The sequence below is a fragment of the Empidonax traillii genome, unplaced genomic scaffold, assembly GCF_003031625.1.
Source record: "Empidonax traillii isolate 1590-97213 ecotype Southwest subspecies unplaced genomic scaffold, ASM303162v1 scaffold24:size2376012, whole genome shotgun sequence".
NCBI classification, from domain to species: Eukaryota; Metazoa; Chordata; class Aves; order Passeriformes; family Tyrannidae; genus Empidonax; species Empidonax traillii.
The window spans coordinates 798,027-814,918 of record NW_020955217.1 but is presented as its reverse complement, the minus strand read 5'-3'; the positions used below and the strand labels follow the sequence as shown (position 1 = coordinate 814,918).

Below are 16,892 nucleotides of genomic sequence, written 5' to 3'. Positions count from 1 at the left end.
CTGAAGGGACATCCATTATTTTTGTTTTATCTGCTTATATTTTTTGCATAACTGTTTATACCATTCTCTTTTAAATTTGCACAACACTTTTCAGTGATCATAGATGAAAACTGTTTACTAGTTGTCGTAATAGCATCGTTATTTGCTCAACAGGAGATATCGCTGATATGATAGTTTTAGAATAAATAGTAGAGAGGAAGCTCTGTATTCAATTAGACATTTCCACTTACCAAACTTTTAAAAAGTAAAAAAATCTAATTTACAGTGGATAAGTACTTTGACTAGAGGCTGAAGCATGCCCATACTTAAGTTATTACCAGTGATATATAATGAAATAACAGTCTGCTTAAACTACATTGTATTAAAGTAACCCTTTTCCTTAAAACACAATACCAAACCAAAACAACAAAAAGAACCACCAAAAATAAAACCAACCAACCAAACCCCCTCCCCCACCCCTGAAATCCCACGTAAAGTAAGATATGTAGAGATGGCCTCAATTTATTATAATTATCTGGTGAGGCATAGCTGCATAAGACAGAAACTTATAGTCAGCAAGATAAGATCCTAACCAGAGCTTGCTCTTACGTAGATGTGGTAAAACTAAAAGAGAATCAAAAAGGAAGTTCACCAGCTGCCTCAAGGACTGTGATTGTGCTGTGATAACAGAATCAGAGAGATAACAGATTCTTTTTCACAGACCAGCACTATTTACCACAGATGGAATGGCAGGAATGCTGTAAAGGGTCTCTAACAGCTCTGGAACTGGGCAAGAAAGGATCCTTTTAATATTGTAAATAAAGATGACTGTTTTCTGAAAACATCTCTGAAGTAGAAATGGGGTGTGTTATACAGGAATTGTGTTTTAGAACACAGATTGTAATACTATCAACTGTATAGAAGTCTAGGGAATCTGTCCTAAATTAGGTCTTCCTGGTAGTTCTAATTTATTAATTTTACCTAGATCAGCCAGCTATTAAGAAGATAGAAAGGTAGACCTAATTTTTAGGAACAGGTGACAAACCTATGCTGCAGCTCTTAAAGACATGGGATGTCAAACCAGATTTTTATGGAGTACTGGATGGACTATATCATAAAAATAATATTATTATAAAAATAAAAACCGTGGTTTATTTATCCATCTATTGGCATAATATATTAAATGTTGTTAACTGTTAATCTCTTACATTTCCAGTAAAATTTCTGTCGTACCTCCAACTCCACCTCCTTTCACAGAATCAACAACAGGAACCAGTGTGATGGTAAGTGTATGTATCTGCAAAATATACGTATATATACGCACCTCATAGAGTTTCATTCATATGTAAAGGTCAGCCACAGAAGTGTAGTAAACAACTACTGCTGTAACATCACACTGCTGTATAAATGGTGCCTTATGTTCTTTGTCATTATTTTTATGCTGCGTTGGCTTGAGGAGAAAAAGATTAGAGGCTATGAGGGCTGTTTTCACTTAGTTTTCAGTTTTTGAGGGAAGTGATTAACCACTCTACTTGACACTAGAATGCTGCATCTGGTTTTTGGTGCCTCACTACAGGAAGACTGGGCTGGCATCTCCTGAGCTCTCCTCAAACATGAAGGGGGATCCCATGTTCCTGAGACATTCAATAGTTATTTATAAAATGATCATTTCATGTGTCACTTTCATTATTGAGTGAAGAACAGTGAATTTGATGGTTGCCTTTGCAGTACAGTTTCTAGTGGACAGAATAGTAGGACATGGCTCAGAACTCATAAAAATTGCAATGAACTAGTATTTCAGTTCATTTTGGACTGGATCCTCAGGCTCTGTTGTCTAAGCCCATTGCAGTTCTGTAAACAATCTTATATGCATATCTGGACTTTGACAAAAACTTTGCTTCAGAGGCACAGGAACATCTATAATAGATAAAAGTATTAACTATGTTACAACAAACTGGTGATGTAATTAGTTGTATTTATGAATACTTCTACAGAAGTGAGCAAAGGGATGCACCCTTACCATCTGATATAATCACGGAAATTTTAAAATGACAAATGTTATGTTTTCTTACTCATGGCATCTCCCATTTGCAGGAACTTGGAGAGTCTAAAAGGTTTAATAAATCTGTAGAAAACTTGTTTTTGTCTCTCACAACACATATAAAAAGTAAGTAGCTTTCACTGTTTTGTCATTCTATAGTAATGTAGTCAAGTGTTTCAATTTTTTGTCCACAGTGTTGGCCAAGAAATAGTTATAAAACAAGGATGTTGAGTAATGGCTGAAATTATTAATGCTAAGGCTGTGCCAACCTGAAAAATAATACAGTAAATCTAATTCTCCTTCAGTACTCTGTTGTTTCTTAAATAAGCTGATTATATCAACGAAGAATGGCTTTCCTGTAAGGATGGAAAAGACTATATTGTACAATCTTTAGATTTACCAGGTGTTCAGATGCAATGTATTTAACTCAGCACGGAGTAATAACCAGTTTCTGCTGTACTGATCTTCATGTTTTCTGTCTGACTGAACCACAGCTGACTCTGTCAAAGAGTCTGTCATTTAACGGAAGTAGAGTCTAATATTTTCATTTACTGGCAGTTTTCATGAGGACTTTCTTCCTCTTTCTCAGTCTGTCTAGCTGAGTGGGTTTTTTTCAGTGCATACTTCTAAGTGCCATCCAGTCCTAACAACTCTTCTTTCATTCTGATACTTTTGGTTGCTTCCATTCTCTTATGCTGCCTGCTGTTCCTTGGGCTGCAGACTGTGTGTGCATCTCTAAGGCTAACTACACTAAGGACAGCCAGCCTGTGTGAAAAACAAATTAAAGGCATCAATGACTAGAGGAAAACAACTTCTGAGCCTTAGGAAGATTACAGAGGCTTGCGAATTTGCATGCATTTGAACAAACCTTAATATTTTCTTACTGGCATCAACTTGCACAACACCACATGTGAGACCAGACCTGAATAAAACTGGCTTTAGTGCCTTTCTGCCTTTCCCCCTAACCTCTTGCCTTACATCTTGTTTGGTCTTTACTTTCTTCTACCCATTCTACTGGCCTTTTTTTCTTTAACTATGCAAATTCAGTGTTGTGTCTGTGTGAACACATTAACGCTACGCAGAGACACGGTGACTGTGGCTCCAAATAGAAGTATAGGGTGGTGTAGGACACTATTACAGGAAGCAGATAGCTTAGGTAGCGCTGAACTGGATGCAAAGTAATTTATTCAGTTTTCTGATAGTTTGAAGCCTGCTCATATCCCATAGTTACCAGTAAAACCTGTCAGGACTGCAGCAAGTTAATGTATTAGTTCGCTGCTACCAAATGGAAAGTCCTCCTCCACTCGTGTCTTTCTTCTTTCTCTGTTTCTAGCCTAATGCTGCCATGACTTGAATTAGCACCAGTGTTTCTGGATCCCCTCCATAAACTGGTTTAGCTAATTTTAAGGGCATAACATTAACCTAGTCGAAACATATAGATACTTTTCTGCTGTTTTAGTGAGTTCAGTAGGCTCAAGATAGAATATACATGTTGGAATGTGTACAGTGGATGATGCCATGAGGTCAGAAGCCAGGGATTGAGGAGGGAAGAGCGGTGGTTGAAGAGGGAGATGGCAGCAATTTGGTAGATCAGCTCAGCTGTGTGAGAAACCTCACGCAGGTGCTATCATCCTAATTAGGGTACAGTGGTTCCATTTGTGACAAAATAACAGGTTGTTGCAATCACTGAAGTCAATAATTAAAAAGCATTGGAAGTCTTACGGAGAGAAAGAACTGGGTTTCTTAAGAAACCAGCTTTTTCAGACAATATGGCCTCCAGTGAAGCCTGGTGCAGTGATGATAGGTGCTTCTGATCACGAGTGTCTAAAGTTAGTACTCTGTATCTTATCTAGATAAAAAGGTCCTGGTTTGCAGAGGTATTTATTACGCCCAGCTCTTGTGCATTGCAGTAAATAAACATGGAGAACCTCGTTATGCCTCTGATTCTATCGCTGGAGCTGGTGTGTGTGTCTGAGGGCAGTAGGAACAAAGGATTAGAGCGTGCAACACAAAGCGGCCATTGTACAGTCTGCTCTTTACACTGTTACCTCCTGTTCCAGCATGGTTTGGCAGCAACAGGAGATTATAATCCAAGGGTTGCCATTTGGTGAATGTAAAATGAGTTTCTGGTTGTAGTTTTATTTGCAGTGAAAAGTCACTGGTTTCATTTACAGAGGTGGCTTAATTGAGCCTCCATTTGAATAGGCCACATGGCTCCTTAATGGTGTACAAAGAGTACAGTAAACATCTGAGGACTGATTACTGCTAAGAACAAAACTAACCCAGAGTGTCTTTAAAAATTACACTTGAGTCCCATTGTTTTTCAATACCATTATTGTCATATTGTCTGCTGTCTGAGAGCTTTCTTCACAGAGGTTCATGTTGTGAGAAAAATATTTATTTCTTCTGTATGAATTAAACATATTATAGTCTCTCATGAAGAATTAATAACTTATAAGTGGTACATGAAATAGCTATCTGGGATTAGCAATAAAGTACCTACCGCTCAACCTGCTCATTTGCAACTTCAGAAATCATGAATGGGTGCTGCCCTTCCCTTTAAGTGAAGTTCTGAATGTACACCGAGGAATAAGAAGTGAAAAGTGGTGCATTAAATGTCCAACTGTCCTGTAGACTTATTTGACAATAAACTAGATGTTACTGAAGCGCTAATTCAATAAGGTCCTTAAGTATGGATAAGCTTATCCATGAGTAATGTTATTGAAGCCAATGAGGGCTACTCATGTTCTTAAAATTATATGTGATTTGGGACCAGAGTATGCAGTATCTCTCCTTTCATACATATTTTGAATAAATTTCTAAATATTTTCCAATATGCTCTGCTTTCTGATTTTCACTGTCATGTTGCTTTATGTTCTTATAATGATTTTGCTTTTATTGTGAACCAAGCCACTTTACAAATTAAACTATACACATGGACTATAGTAGCTATTTCTGCAAGGAAACTGTATTTGATGGCAGTAGCTCTGATGACAGGCAACAAAAAGTATAATTTCCAATTGAAATAGCAGGAAAGATTTAGGCATGCAAAGTATAATTATATAAAATGTGGCGAGCACTTGTTGTCCCATCTGTTTCTTACTCTTAGGAGATCAACACTAAAGTTGCAGGATGAAAGTTTGAAAGCTACAGAATTAGCCTAAAAATTGACAGGATTGCTTGCAAAGTTTTTTATAGTGACTTTTCTCTTTCTTTTCTCTCCAGAAATCTCAAAGTCCCAGAATGATATGACTGACAGGTGTGTCCTAACCGCAGACTGTGGGAAGAATGTGGAAAGAAGGTGGCAAAGAAGGAGCCAATCTGACACTGCCATCAACATTACAAGCAAGGTATCCATATTATTATACACACTCTCGAACTGTAAGAGCTGTTTCAGGAATGAAAAATATTTGTGAGGGCAGTGACTTACACGGTGGAATTTTACTCTTATTGTGTGAACAGAGCTTAGCTGATGTTCACTGACCATGATCAGAACTCCGACTCTTCACAAGGTTTTTGACAGAATCTGCACAATTGATTTCAGTCCTGAGTTGAAATGTTGGACTGAGATTTTTACAAAGACCCTCATATAGGGAGGGAGGGGATGGGTCATTTTGCTCTCAGGTGTTGACAGGCTCTCTTGAGGCTGATTCGATGTCTGCTCTACGTGACTGTTGTGCTACAGGGATGTGCTCTGTCTTGCCCTCTTCCTGCCCCTTTTGCTGCTGAACAGGACCAAGCTATGACCATAACTAAACCATCCTCTCTGGCACTCCATGAGCATTTTTTAAGTTGGCAGTGAGGAAACATTGCTGTTAGTTGCTGCGCAACTTCCCCTTTCCTTTTGCTTTGGTTACAGTCTCTAGCTTTGTGTTTTCTTGAGAAGTTTGAGAAAAATCCAGTCATCTGTTTTCCCACAAATTGTGCAGGGCTGAAGATGATGTCACACTTCTGCTTTAAAGTTACACTGAGGATTCTATTTTGTATGCTTTCAGCTCTCAAGTGACTGAACTTTGTCCGTAGTCTGTTTTCCACATAGTGGGTACTTACTGAATTGCCTTTTTCATCTGAATGAGGTAAATGTGGTCTGCTAAGTGCCTGAATTAGATGCTGAGAAAAGCTCTTGCTTTGGGCCAGACCTCGTGGCACACATTACTCACAGCTCCCTTGGTGGACATTATTCACTTTCCTCTGAAGTGTCAGGTGCTGTTAAATAGAAGAGACAGGATGTCAAACTGCATGGACTAGCAGCCTGAATTGGCCCAGCAAGTCTGTGAACTCTGTGAAATTAGTTATGGTATTTTTGTATGCAATTAAATTATGCAGAGAATTGGTAACAATTATTGGTTACTGGAGTGCTCCTTTCATTGTGGCAAGCCGCATTTCAGTGTTAACTTTATTCCACATGCAGACCATTGCTCTTTTAATGCATTGGAAAAACATCAGAGTTGGAGATAATATGGATTTAAACTATGCTACATCACCCACTGATCACAAATAATCAGTCATGTTTCAAAGATGGATATGGACTCTTTGGCTTGAGAAACGCATTAGAAGGAGATTCCAAATTATTTTTGTGGGGTTTTGATTGCCCAATTAAAGATTTAGGTCTTAATTTATGTCCACACTTTGCATTGCATGTTTTGAAGGATAGATTTCAATGTTTGTGTGCCTGAGCACTATTTCTCTGAGCCACAGACCTTTTGTTTCACTTAAACCAGTTAGACTATCCTTAAGCTAGAATTTTAGTTTTACTAGAATAACTTTTGATTTTTTTCTTGTAAATCTAATTTTTGGCATTTTAATTTTTTTCATGTTGAAGGAAATTTTACTCTTCTGTTCCCACACTTACATGATGACTTTGTGTCTTTACTGTGAGTTTAAAAACTACTCTTAATTTCTGTCAATGACACTATTTGTTATTCTTCAGGTTTGGTTTTTTTTTTCTTTCCCATCTTTGTTTTCCTTTAGTAAGGATAGCTGTTTACATCCCTACTAGAGCTAGACCTTAAATTATGGGACAGAACCTCTTTTAAATTACACTTGCAAAACAACTAATTACATTTATAACAAAATATGATGTAGAAATCTTACTTGTGATTTCCACACCAGAGAGGACTTTGCATTTTCAGAGAACGAATCAAAACAGTGGGGTTTTTTACCCTAGAAAGTGTATGTTTTTCTCTTGGACTGTAAAGTAATAGCTGAATGTGCAGTATATGCAAAACTGGGGCACTACTTCAGTCTCAAGAACATTATCTGTTTCTTAAATAAGTTTTCTATATTTGTAATGTGTTCAGAGCTTGATTCCTTCAGGCTAAAGTTTAAAGAGATTATATTTAACCTCATTATTAGTGAGAAAACCCTAATGCAATGGCAAGAACTACCAGCCAGTGTAAAATCTGGGTTTGGGAAGTTAATTGAATAGTGTTTTCAAGGGCCTCTCGCCATCAGAACCTTGAAGTTTATTAAGGGAACTGGAATTATACCTGCCTTCCTGGGGGAACAGGCAGGCATATGCAACATGTGGAAGCTGTTTGGGTGCATTGGTAGCTGTGGGATACCTCTCCTGTGACATTAGAGCTGGGCTACAAGGGAGTCTTGCTTATGTGACCTGATGCTAAGTTTAGCACTGGTAGTTATGGTGCCTCGTCAGTCACTTTTTGTCTGTATGACACAACTGAAGTCTTCCTGATCCAAGTAGAAGCTAAAATTCAGCGTGTTGTAGGTTGTTGTGTTTAGCAAATTGAATCAGTGGTGTTTTGGGAAATACACTATTTTGGTTTTGTTTGGGATTTTTGAGGCTATATTCTCAATGCGTTTTCTGTCTATTTCCCCCTCACAAGGGAACATAATTCTCACATCTCTTCTTAAGGTAAGGCAGTTATTACACATAACAGTATTTGTGTGTTATAATAACAGCCTACTGGTTAGGATTTTGTACATCCTGGTTTTTTTAGAAGTAATCTCAATATATTATTTAATTGCTTGTCCTCATCCTTTAGTGCTCTCTGCTGACCGGGCAGGAGGGGTTCTCAGATTTGTTAAATATATATTACCTGTTTCTTTTAAACAAAAAGTCCCAATTCTTTTTGTTGATTTTAGTCAGACTGTATTCTTTCTAGTCTTTCTAGTAACCTCTGTTACACAACTTGAAAAAGAAATTTTCTTATATCCTAAGCACATAAAATTTTGTACCTTGCTCTTTTCAGACCCATTGAGCTGCGAACGTGCTTTTCATAGATTGTATTATCCAGGGAAAGTGGTGTGCTGGAATGAGCTAAAATCTAATTTCAGCATATTTCTAGCCCAATGTATTAGTCTTTTGGCACTTCTTTCTATTAACCATTGTTTTTTGTAACAGAGGTGGCTGAAGAAAAATCTCAATGAGTTTTGCTATATATATATATATATATATATATATCAATCTTTATGAAATTATCAGAGTTTTCATGGGAAAATTAGAAAGATGAACGGACAAAGTAAAAGCAAAGTCAAGAACACCTTGGAAATTTAAGCTTTTTCTATAAGCAAAGTTAAATATGAAATTGTCTTTTTCTGTTTTCAAGACTCTTTCAACATATATTCATTCCTGCATAGGTAAACATGGGCATGTGTCATACATTTTGCAAAATACTATTTTTCATTTCCTGGAGGCAAGATTAGTTTTTTTCTTCCAAAATTACTGTTTTGTTAAGAGGTAATAAGGTCTTTTATTTGTATATTACTACTTTTGGTCTGTTATTAGTAGAATGTTGTTAATAATTGCTGTGGTAGTGATCATTACATTAGTTGGTGGTATGCTGATTTTAGAAAATTATTAAAATAGTGAATGTACTACTAGCTGGAATGAGAGAGTTATAAACCAACAGTTAAGTTACTACATGATAATTGAAAGTGTGCCACCTGTATGACCTTGATCAGAGTAAATTATAGCTATTTACTGAATTTTCTTTTGATAGCTTTCCTGAAGGAATCAGGACATTTTCTTTATATTAAAAAAAAAATTACTTTCTGAATTTCTTACAGATGAAAAGTACACCCAGTCTGCAACAGCTCATCACTGGGGCCCAAAATGACAGTGATATTCTGGCAAAAAGTAGTTGCAAGGAGGAAGAAGACATAACAACCAGTCCCACAAGTGATACAGTTTTCTGTGATGGCAGAAAACATGTAAGTTAAAGGATGAAAGACAACAGAAAGAGCGCTTAAAGGGAACAGATATAACAGCTTGTGCAAAATATTGGTATATTTTAGATTATATTAAAAAATGCAGGAAGAATTTTACTTGAATTTGTATCTGATGAAAAACTGACTGTCACGGTTCTCATAGTAACACTGTGAACTTTCTGAAGCATAAGCCAAATCAGATTAATAATGGATAGTCGAGAGATGGATACATCCATTAATAATGAATAATTGATTAAGTGGCTTCTTCTGAATTTTGCAAATGCAACTAACATTTTTCCTATTTTATATTAAGGTTGGGATTATGAACATAGTACTTTGTAATCTAATAGCCAGCTTTTTCTCTTCAAGCTTCATTGAACAGAAGGGTTTTGTCAGTCTGCAAGAGCTATGGTGTTGGAAATGTCAGTGGAAATTCAAATGTCAGGATGTCAGTGAACGAAGAGGAAACTGACAGTGATGGAAGCCAGGGGAGCAGTTCACAGGCTTAGGGCACAATCTTCAATCATCCTCTGATGGATGGCACTTTGAATACTGCAGATGAGAGAGAGGGAAGCTGGTTATAAATGAATTCAGCACATGCTTTAAAGCCTCTATGATTAACCGTGGAAGCTAATTTCTATGTATTAGTGATGAGGTTAAGCAGGGTGAAGTATCCAAAGAATTCACGACCAACCTTGCAAAATGATTTAGGGACTCAAAATTAAACCAGTCTCCTGGCTTTACAGAGAGGTATAAACACACACAAAGACCTTGGTGCTCTCTGACAGTCTGCTGCACTGTGGAGTCTGAGGTGTTAAGCTGACAAATGGGTAATAACTTGTGGATTACATTTCTGATGCAAACAACAGCCATTTGAACTGGGCTATAAATGGCTCAGGCTTCAAACTGTAATATTTTTCTACTATCTTATAAGGGGGAACAAATTCCATTAAGCTTCTCTTTATGGATAAGTGCAGGATGTTGAAGGCCACTCCATAAAAATGTATCTTCCAGAATATCAGATGGCATTGCTTTCAGTCGTGCCACCAGAAGTACAATACAGGAAGTCATTGCTAAATCCCTGTTCACTGAACCAAAAGGATGGTGACTTCTACACTGAATGTATGTGACACCTGAGCAGGTGGGAGAGGTGTGGTGATATTCAGTCCAGAACACCTACCCAGCCTTTCTAAATAAATGAGGTGTTCTGTGGAATAAATATTCGGGACTTCCACAGAACTTTTTTTTTTTTTTTTTTTTTTTTTTTTTTTTTTTTTTTTTTTTTTTTTTTTTTTTTTTTTGGACATGAGCTAAGACAAAACTCTCTTTGTATTCCATTGTCACAAAGGATTTTGGTGGAAAATAATAATTTTCTGCTCAGGCGAACAAAAATATGCCAGTGAGTGAAAGAGCAGAGCAAAATAAAGTTGCAAGGGAGCTTGATTACACTGATAAGCATCTTATGGAGTGAGCAAGATTGCATGTCAGAAGCATCAGGTCAAAAAACTCCTTACACTTCTTTTGACTTCCTCAGTAAGCACTCTGGCCCTTCGTTTGTCGTGCATGTGTGTTACTTAAAGTTTATAAGATAGAGTAGATAGCTGCCTTAATCTAGTGGATCTGTTGGTGTGAACTGAGCATTTGGCATGCTGCACCAACCAAGAAAAGTATCTACATGGAAGAGAGATACGATCTTATAAACATTGCTCTGCAGCCTTAGCTGCTGGGTTGTGCAATGCAGAACTCCTTGGTTAACCAGTCCTGTGTGGCTTGGTGTTTATTTTCAGAGGGAGGAGTGATCTAATGCAGATATCTTAGCAATCTAGGGCAATGTTGCTGTGAGACTAATCGCAACAACAGTTGAGTCTTCGTGGCAAACGCGATGTAAAAAGTTCCTAGGGCTCACCTTAAAGAATATCATTATAAATGAATGGAGACCAAACTATTTTTAGTTGATACTTTGTTACAGTGAAGGCTACATAGCACCATAAGTTAAGTATCTGGGCTGGGCCACACAAAGCATTATAATCTCTTCCTTCTTTGCCCTGTCGTGGCTTCTGTAATGCTGGATGCAAGTGCTTTTCGTATACGTGGATGGACAGCATCCAAACCTTTGCCCCAAAGGTGAAAGTAGATTGAAAGGAGAACAAGGTGAACTGGGAAACATCTTCTCTATGCACCAGAATACAACAACTGGAAGTCTTAATCTTTCCTGAATGATTTGCAGTATGAAGTGTGTCATTTTTATGTGGAATTTGGGCGTCTTGTAAAGTATTTACTGGATGTGCGGGCCACTTTTATTTCCTTTAATACATGACTGAACCTAATGTCTCAGTGGTGTACTCTGCTATGAGCTATGTATTAAAAGGAGTCTAATCCAAAGTTTTGTACATTCTTAGGTTTCAGAGGTTTTTTTTCACTTCCTTTCAGACACCCAATTTTCTCATGGGAAGTGACATAGCAGTTTTATTCAAAGACAATTTCTAGATCTAGAAGTGACTTAAAACAATTTCCTAGCCTGGAGAGCTTTGCCCTAGAAGAGGGCAAAGCTGTAGTATTACAATTGCACTCATAATTTTTGGGGCTGTTATGGAAGCAATGAAATGTTTTATACAGGTTACCTTAAATTTTGTGATATACAGTAGCTTTATAGTCACGTCTATAAAGATACTGACTATTAAAGGAAATAAATGTTTTGTCCTGTTTGATCTGAAACTCATTTTCCCAAATGTTTGTCTTTTCTTAGGGGAGTTTGTTTAGTCTTAACAGCACTTGCACTGAATCTGGCAATTTTGGCAAAGCTAATGTCACAGGAGAAATAGAGTTTGCCTTAAGATACATCTTCAGAGCTTGCATCTTGGAAATTCGCATCAGGGGATGCAAGAACTTGGCTTATGGAGAAGAGAAGAAGAAAAAGTGTAACCCGTAAGTATTTTGCAGAGGAGGAGAAAAAACATAAGGAAAATATTCTGGTTTTTTGAGATACTTATGCATGTTGTGATTAAAATGGATTGATATATGATGGTATGCCACATTGGTACTTTCAGAACATCCAACCTTCATACCAGCCCTTTGTACATAAACACACTGCAAGACAAATAGGTTTCATACCAGTACTTATTCCATTCTGACCGTTTTCTGCTAGGAATTGTCACTTTCCCTGCCTGTGAGCAGGCAGTTGGGTATCTATGTTGCTGATGAGTACCTTTGGACATCAAGAATAGCTGTTCAGATCTTAGTTCTTAAGCTGTGCCCAGAAAATTAACATCTTAGTGGCTGAAACATGAGACGACCTGTTCCTAATGTGTCTGCTGACTCACTGTGGGTCATTGGGTGATTGCTATACTACTTAGGTGCTTTCATCTTCTGTAATAAGAGTAAAAATGTCAAGTGCTGCAATGGATCTTAAAGTCTAAAACTGCTTAATAATTATACATCATTGTAAGAGGAAGAAATATTTCCTTCTATGGATAAAATATGCCATAGAAATTCTTGCTGGACAGTTAAACCTTGGTGATTTATCTCTTTATTACTTAACAATGCTCTCTGACCATAGAGCAACCACTGACAGAAAATCAACAGGTAGAATACCTAACTACCTGTTCTTGCCCCTGCTGTCACACCGTGTTTGAGCATCTGAGTAACCACATTGAAATTGCAGTCACCTTCACCCAGAGGGTCGAGGGCTTTTGTGCATCTTGCAGAGAATATTCATAAGGACAAGCTTGGTGATGAGCAGTGCCTTGCAGGAACAGCAGCTTGTGTAGCAGGACAGTTTGGGAGCACTTCAGAAGTGGGTCAAGGTTCTTTAAGTCCACTGGTAATTAAGGCAGGCAAACAATTGCAGGAAGGCTGAAAGGCAATGTGGGAAGTGCTGTGTAGTAAACATTATGTTCTCTATTGGCATATTTATATATTTCTGTTGGTTTCCCAGCCAACAGAAAAAGTATAGTATAGTCACTTAACATGCTTTCTGAAAAGCAGACTTTTAAGTGATATTTAAAACCTGATGAATTACTTAGGTTATTTGCTGGTTTGAAGTCTGACTGGCTACTTTTTAATTAAATTAATTTGAGGTCATAGAAAGAGAGGGGCTAAAACTTCTAGGACCTGTATATTTTAGAAAGTAGTTTTATCTGTGGATAAGTTCAGAAAAAAAGATAGGAAAAATGTGTAAGTTCTGCAATGATGATATGAGGTACAACTGATTTTATTTATCGAGCAAGTTAATCAAAAGGCTGTTTTAGACTGGTTTAAATCACAATACATGAAATATATACAACAAATACAGTTTAAAAATATTTAGTATTAAGTAAACAATCACTCCTTCCCCTGACAAGCTGTGAGCACTCTCTACGGCTAAAACTCTTTAATTTTGAAGTCATAACCCAATTATAGCCCACTGAACTGATAGTAAGGAGAATATTTAGGTATTAGAGTTCACTTGACCTACACATGAGAAACTTCAGGTAGGATCATTAGTGCTGGATTTTGGTCCAACTCAGCTTCCAGAAACTTTTTTTACAGGTTTTCCTTGAATCAGTTAGGGCAATTTTGACAACTTCAAACGATCTCTCATTTTCATTCCAGTGGCTGTTAGAACAATTAGCGTTTTTAAGACTTATGAATTATTATGTATTATTTATGTGATAATACCTTTTTTTGCTACATGGTACGTGGTGTTGTGAAGACAAGATATTTTGTTTATGAACAAGCAGTAGTGATCCTAAATTTGATTGAGTTTATTTTTTTTTTCTTTGAGCACATAATATGCTCTTTATTTTCATCATAAACTGTCACTAAAACTGGCAAGGTGACTTCTTTAGGGGCTATTTTATCAGAGGCCAAGAGTAGGAAAACTGAAGATTCATATTCAGATCCTAATCCTTTCTGAGTTACAATGGAATTGAAACACATTAGCTGAGTGATACACAGAGTTCCTTATAGTCTATCTGCTTTGACTGAGAAAAGATATAAATAACATTTACCCACTTTGTTGATGGAAGCTTACAAAGTCAATAAAATTGTTTAAGAAATAAGAGACTCCTCTCATCTAATTGTTTTCTCCCTGCCCCTTCTGATCATGTTCAACGCATCTTTCTCTCTCTATATAAGGTATGTTAAGGTTTACTTACTTCCTGATAAATCTCCTCGGAGTAAGCGAAAGACAGCTGTCAAAAAGAACACAGTGGATCCAGAGTTCGATGAGACTTTGAAGGTACGGTTTGCAACTGTGTGCTGCTAAGTGTGCTTTTCTATGGTACAACCCTGCAAGTTCTGAATCCACCTGATAGGGCAAATTTAGGAATCGCTGACAATAATAATTTTTAAAACTATGTTTTTTCAGTCCAAATAAGAGAAAATGCTTTTGGAGTTGCAACAGTAAATGGCAAACTGTTAAAGGAGTCTGCCTTTGTCCAAGAGGGCACTTTTATTTAATACCGGTGTTGTTCTAAGTTATCTTGGGGCTAGAGCAAAGTGTCTTCTGCAGACATGGGGTTTGTACACTCAGAAACTGAGTGTATTGCGGAATTGTTGGAATTTTACACAAGTATTCCTTTCAAGTGGTACTCCTTTGCTCAGTGACACTGGGAGTTTCCCTCTGCAGTTAGCTGAATACTAACTGACTTTAACCATCTCTAAAACATTGCTTCCTCTTCCCTGTGCCACTGATGCCAGGCCATTTCTTTGAAGCGTCTAATTTCAAACATTAATAATCCCACCAGAGAACAGTAGTTATGATTTAAATTCCTAATTGTCTTGACTATTACTTCTTTCATTATTACAAGAACTGTGTGTAGGAAATAGGAGCCATTTTTCTTCCTTCACAGACACTTAGTGAAATATGAAGCTGAGTACTGTCAACTGGGAGAGGCTGGGTTAGTTGTCAGTTGTTCCCAGCTCTAGTTTTGTAGATCACTACAAACCAAGCAAGCTGCTGTAGAACATAAGATGGTGAGTTTTAGCCTCTTGTTCTATGAGTAACATATTGTCTTGCAAGAGATTAAGAAACAAAGTTAATGGAGGGACAAACTGGTAGTTTTGTTTTTTGAACTACACAAAAGTTTCAGCAATACCCCCAGCTCTGGGTGTATATAAACACCAAGAATTAGTAGGGAGCAAAATGGGCAAGATCTTTGAAAAGACCATAGTTAAAATTTGGTAACAACAAAAAAGCATTTTTGTAACATATGTAATTCTCACACAGCTCAAAGTCTGTATATAAGGTTTAAGTTCAGGGGAAAAAAAGAGCCCACAGTTGAAATCATTGGTCCTAATTTTATAGTCCTTTTTCAATGCTAGAGTCATGCAGAATTGGTAAAAGGAGAGTGAGAACCATGTCTAAGCTGGCTGCATAAACTCTAAAGGTGTTTACTTCAAAATCTTTAAAATTAGTTTAATGATTAGTTTATCCACAGTAGCAAAAAAAGCCAAAAGTGCACATCACTATTGCAGGTGAACTACATCATGCCACTGAGATCCAGCGTGGGGGGTTTCAGCTGCAAGTCAAGGCACCTGCATTTAGAGGGGGTTGCATGTGTGAGAGCTGTGCAAGTGCTCCTGGGAATCACTGGAGCCCAGGGTGGTTCAGGGTGATTAGCCACAGAGCCTACACCCAGCTTCTGATTCAACAGCCTAAGTATGGATAGTGATTTCCTTGCCTCTCCATTGCCTCCAGCTTTCAGTGCAGGTCACCTCTGGGCTGGGTATCATGTTTGCCAGTCTCATGGGGGTATATTAGATACCCACATACCATGTACCATGTGGTACATTAGATACCCAACAACGTCTCAAAGGGCTCTAACTATGTTTGGGCAGTGGATCAAGGCTTTAATTAGTGATCACCTGCATTACTTCCTTGCCCCTGCTGACTGCATTAAGTAGATGTCCACTGAGCAGAATGGGAGTTTTAGCACCATCATTAGAGGTCTTAATCTTGAACTGGCTTCCAGAGCAGCCAAATTCCACTGGGAGTGTAAACAGAAATAATAATAATTAAAAAAAAAAAAAAACAGCTCTCAACAAAAACCAAACCAAAAAAAAAAGAAACAAACAAAAAAAGCAAACAAATGAAAAAAACACCTAACCCAGCAAAAATGGTCAAGGATTATTAAAGTTCTGAATTAATAATCAAAATCTTTAGCAAGGCAGGTAAAGGTATTCCTGGAATGTTGATATATATTTGAATGAGCATTATTTAGCATTTAAATAGTGGGGTAATATGCAGATTGCAAAGCACACTCAGACAACATGGCTCATATCTGCCTTCAGCCATGCTGTGCCCAGGCTTCCTGTGAGCAGGTCATGAGCATGGGCCTGCATTCATCCTGTGTATTGCTCTGTAAATGCTGTTTATCTTTCTAGTACAAGATTGAATACTCCCAGCTGCGAAGTCGGCAACTTCAGATCTCTGTGTGGCATGCGGGAGCACTCAAATACAGGGTGTTTTTGGGGGAAGTAGTGATTCCACTGGCAGCATGGAATTTTGAAGAGGACTCAGTGCAGTTTGACTGGTATCAACTCAAACCCAAGGTGATTCTTAGTTTTTGTTCTTAATTGTATTTTAAGAGTAAGATATAGTTAAGGCTATGAAAAAGATCACCCTTCTGAGATCACTGAGGGGAAAAATGTTGTTAATTCAGTCCATTAGTCAGATGTGTCACAAACATAAATAAGCTATGAGAAAGATGTGGAAGAGAAT

General features: G+C 37.5%; 1 protein-coding gene across 4 annotated transcripts in view; it reads left to right on the top strand.

Annotated features, from left to right (window-relative positions):
- The window catches only part of SYTL3 (synaptotagmin like 3), a 32,811-nt gene that overhangs the window by 12,526 nt on the left and 3,393 nt on the right, over positions 1-16,892 (top strand). For all 4 annotated transcript variants that reach the window (XM_027904624.1, XM_027904650.1, XM_027904640.1 and 1 more), the window contains 7 exons: positions 1,196-1,268; positions 2,074-2,146; positions 5,246-5,370; positions 9,050-9,193; positions 11,937-12,115; positions 14,306-14,408; positions 16,556-16,723. In XM_027904624.1, coding sequence (XP_027760425.1) covers positions 1,196-1,268; positions 2,074-2,146; positions 5,246-5,370; positions 9,050-9,193; positions 11,937-12,115; positions 14,306-14,408; positions 16,556-16,723 — 865 coding nt within the window. The remainder of the gene's footprint in view (positions 1-1,195; positions 1,269-2,073; positions 2,147-5,245; positions 5,371-9,049; positions 9,194-11,936; positions 12,116-14,305; positions 14,409-16,555; positions 16,724-16,892) is intronic.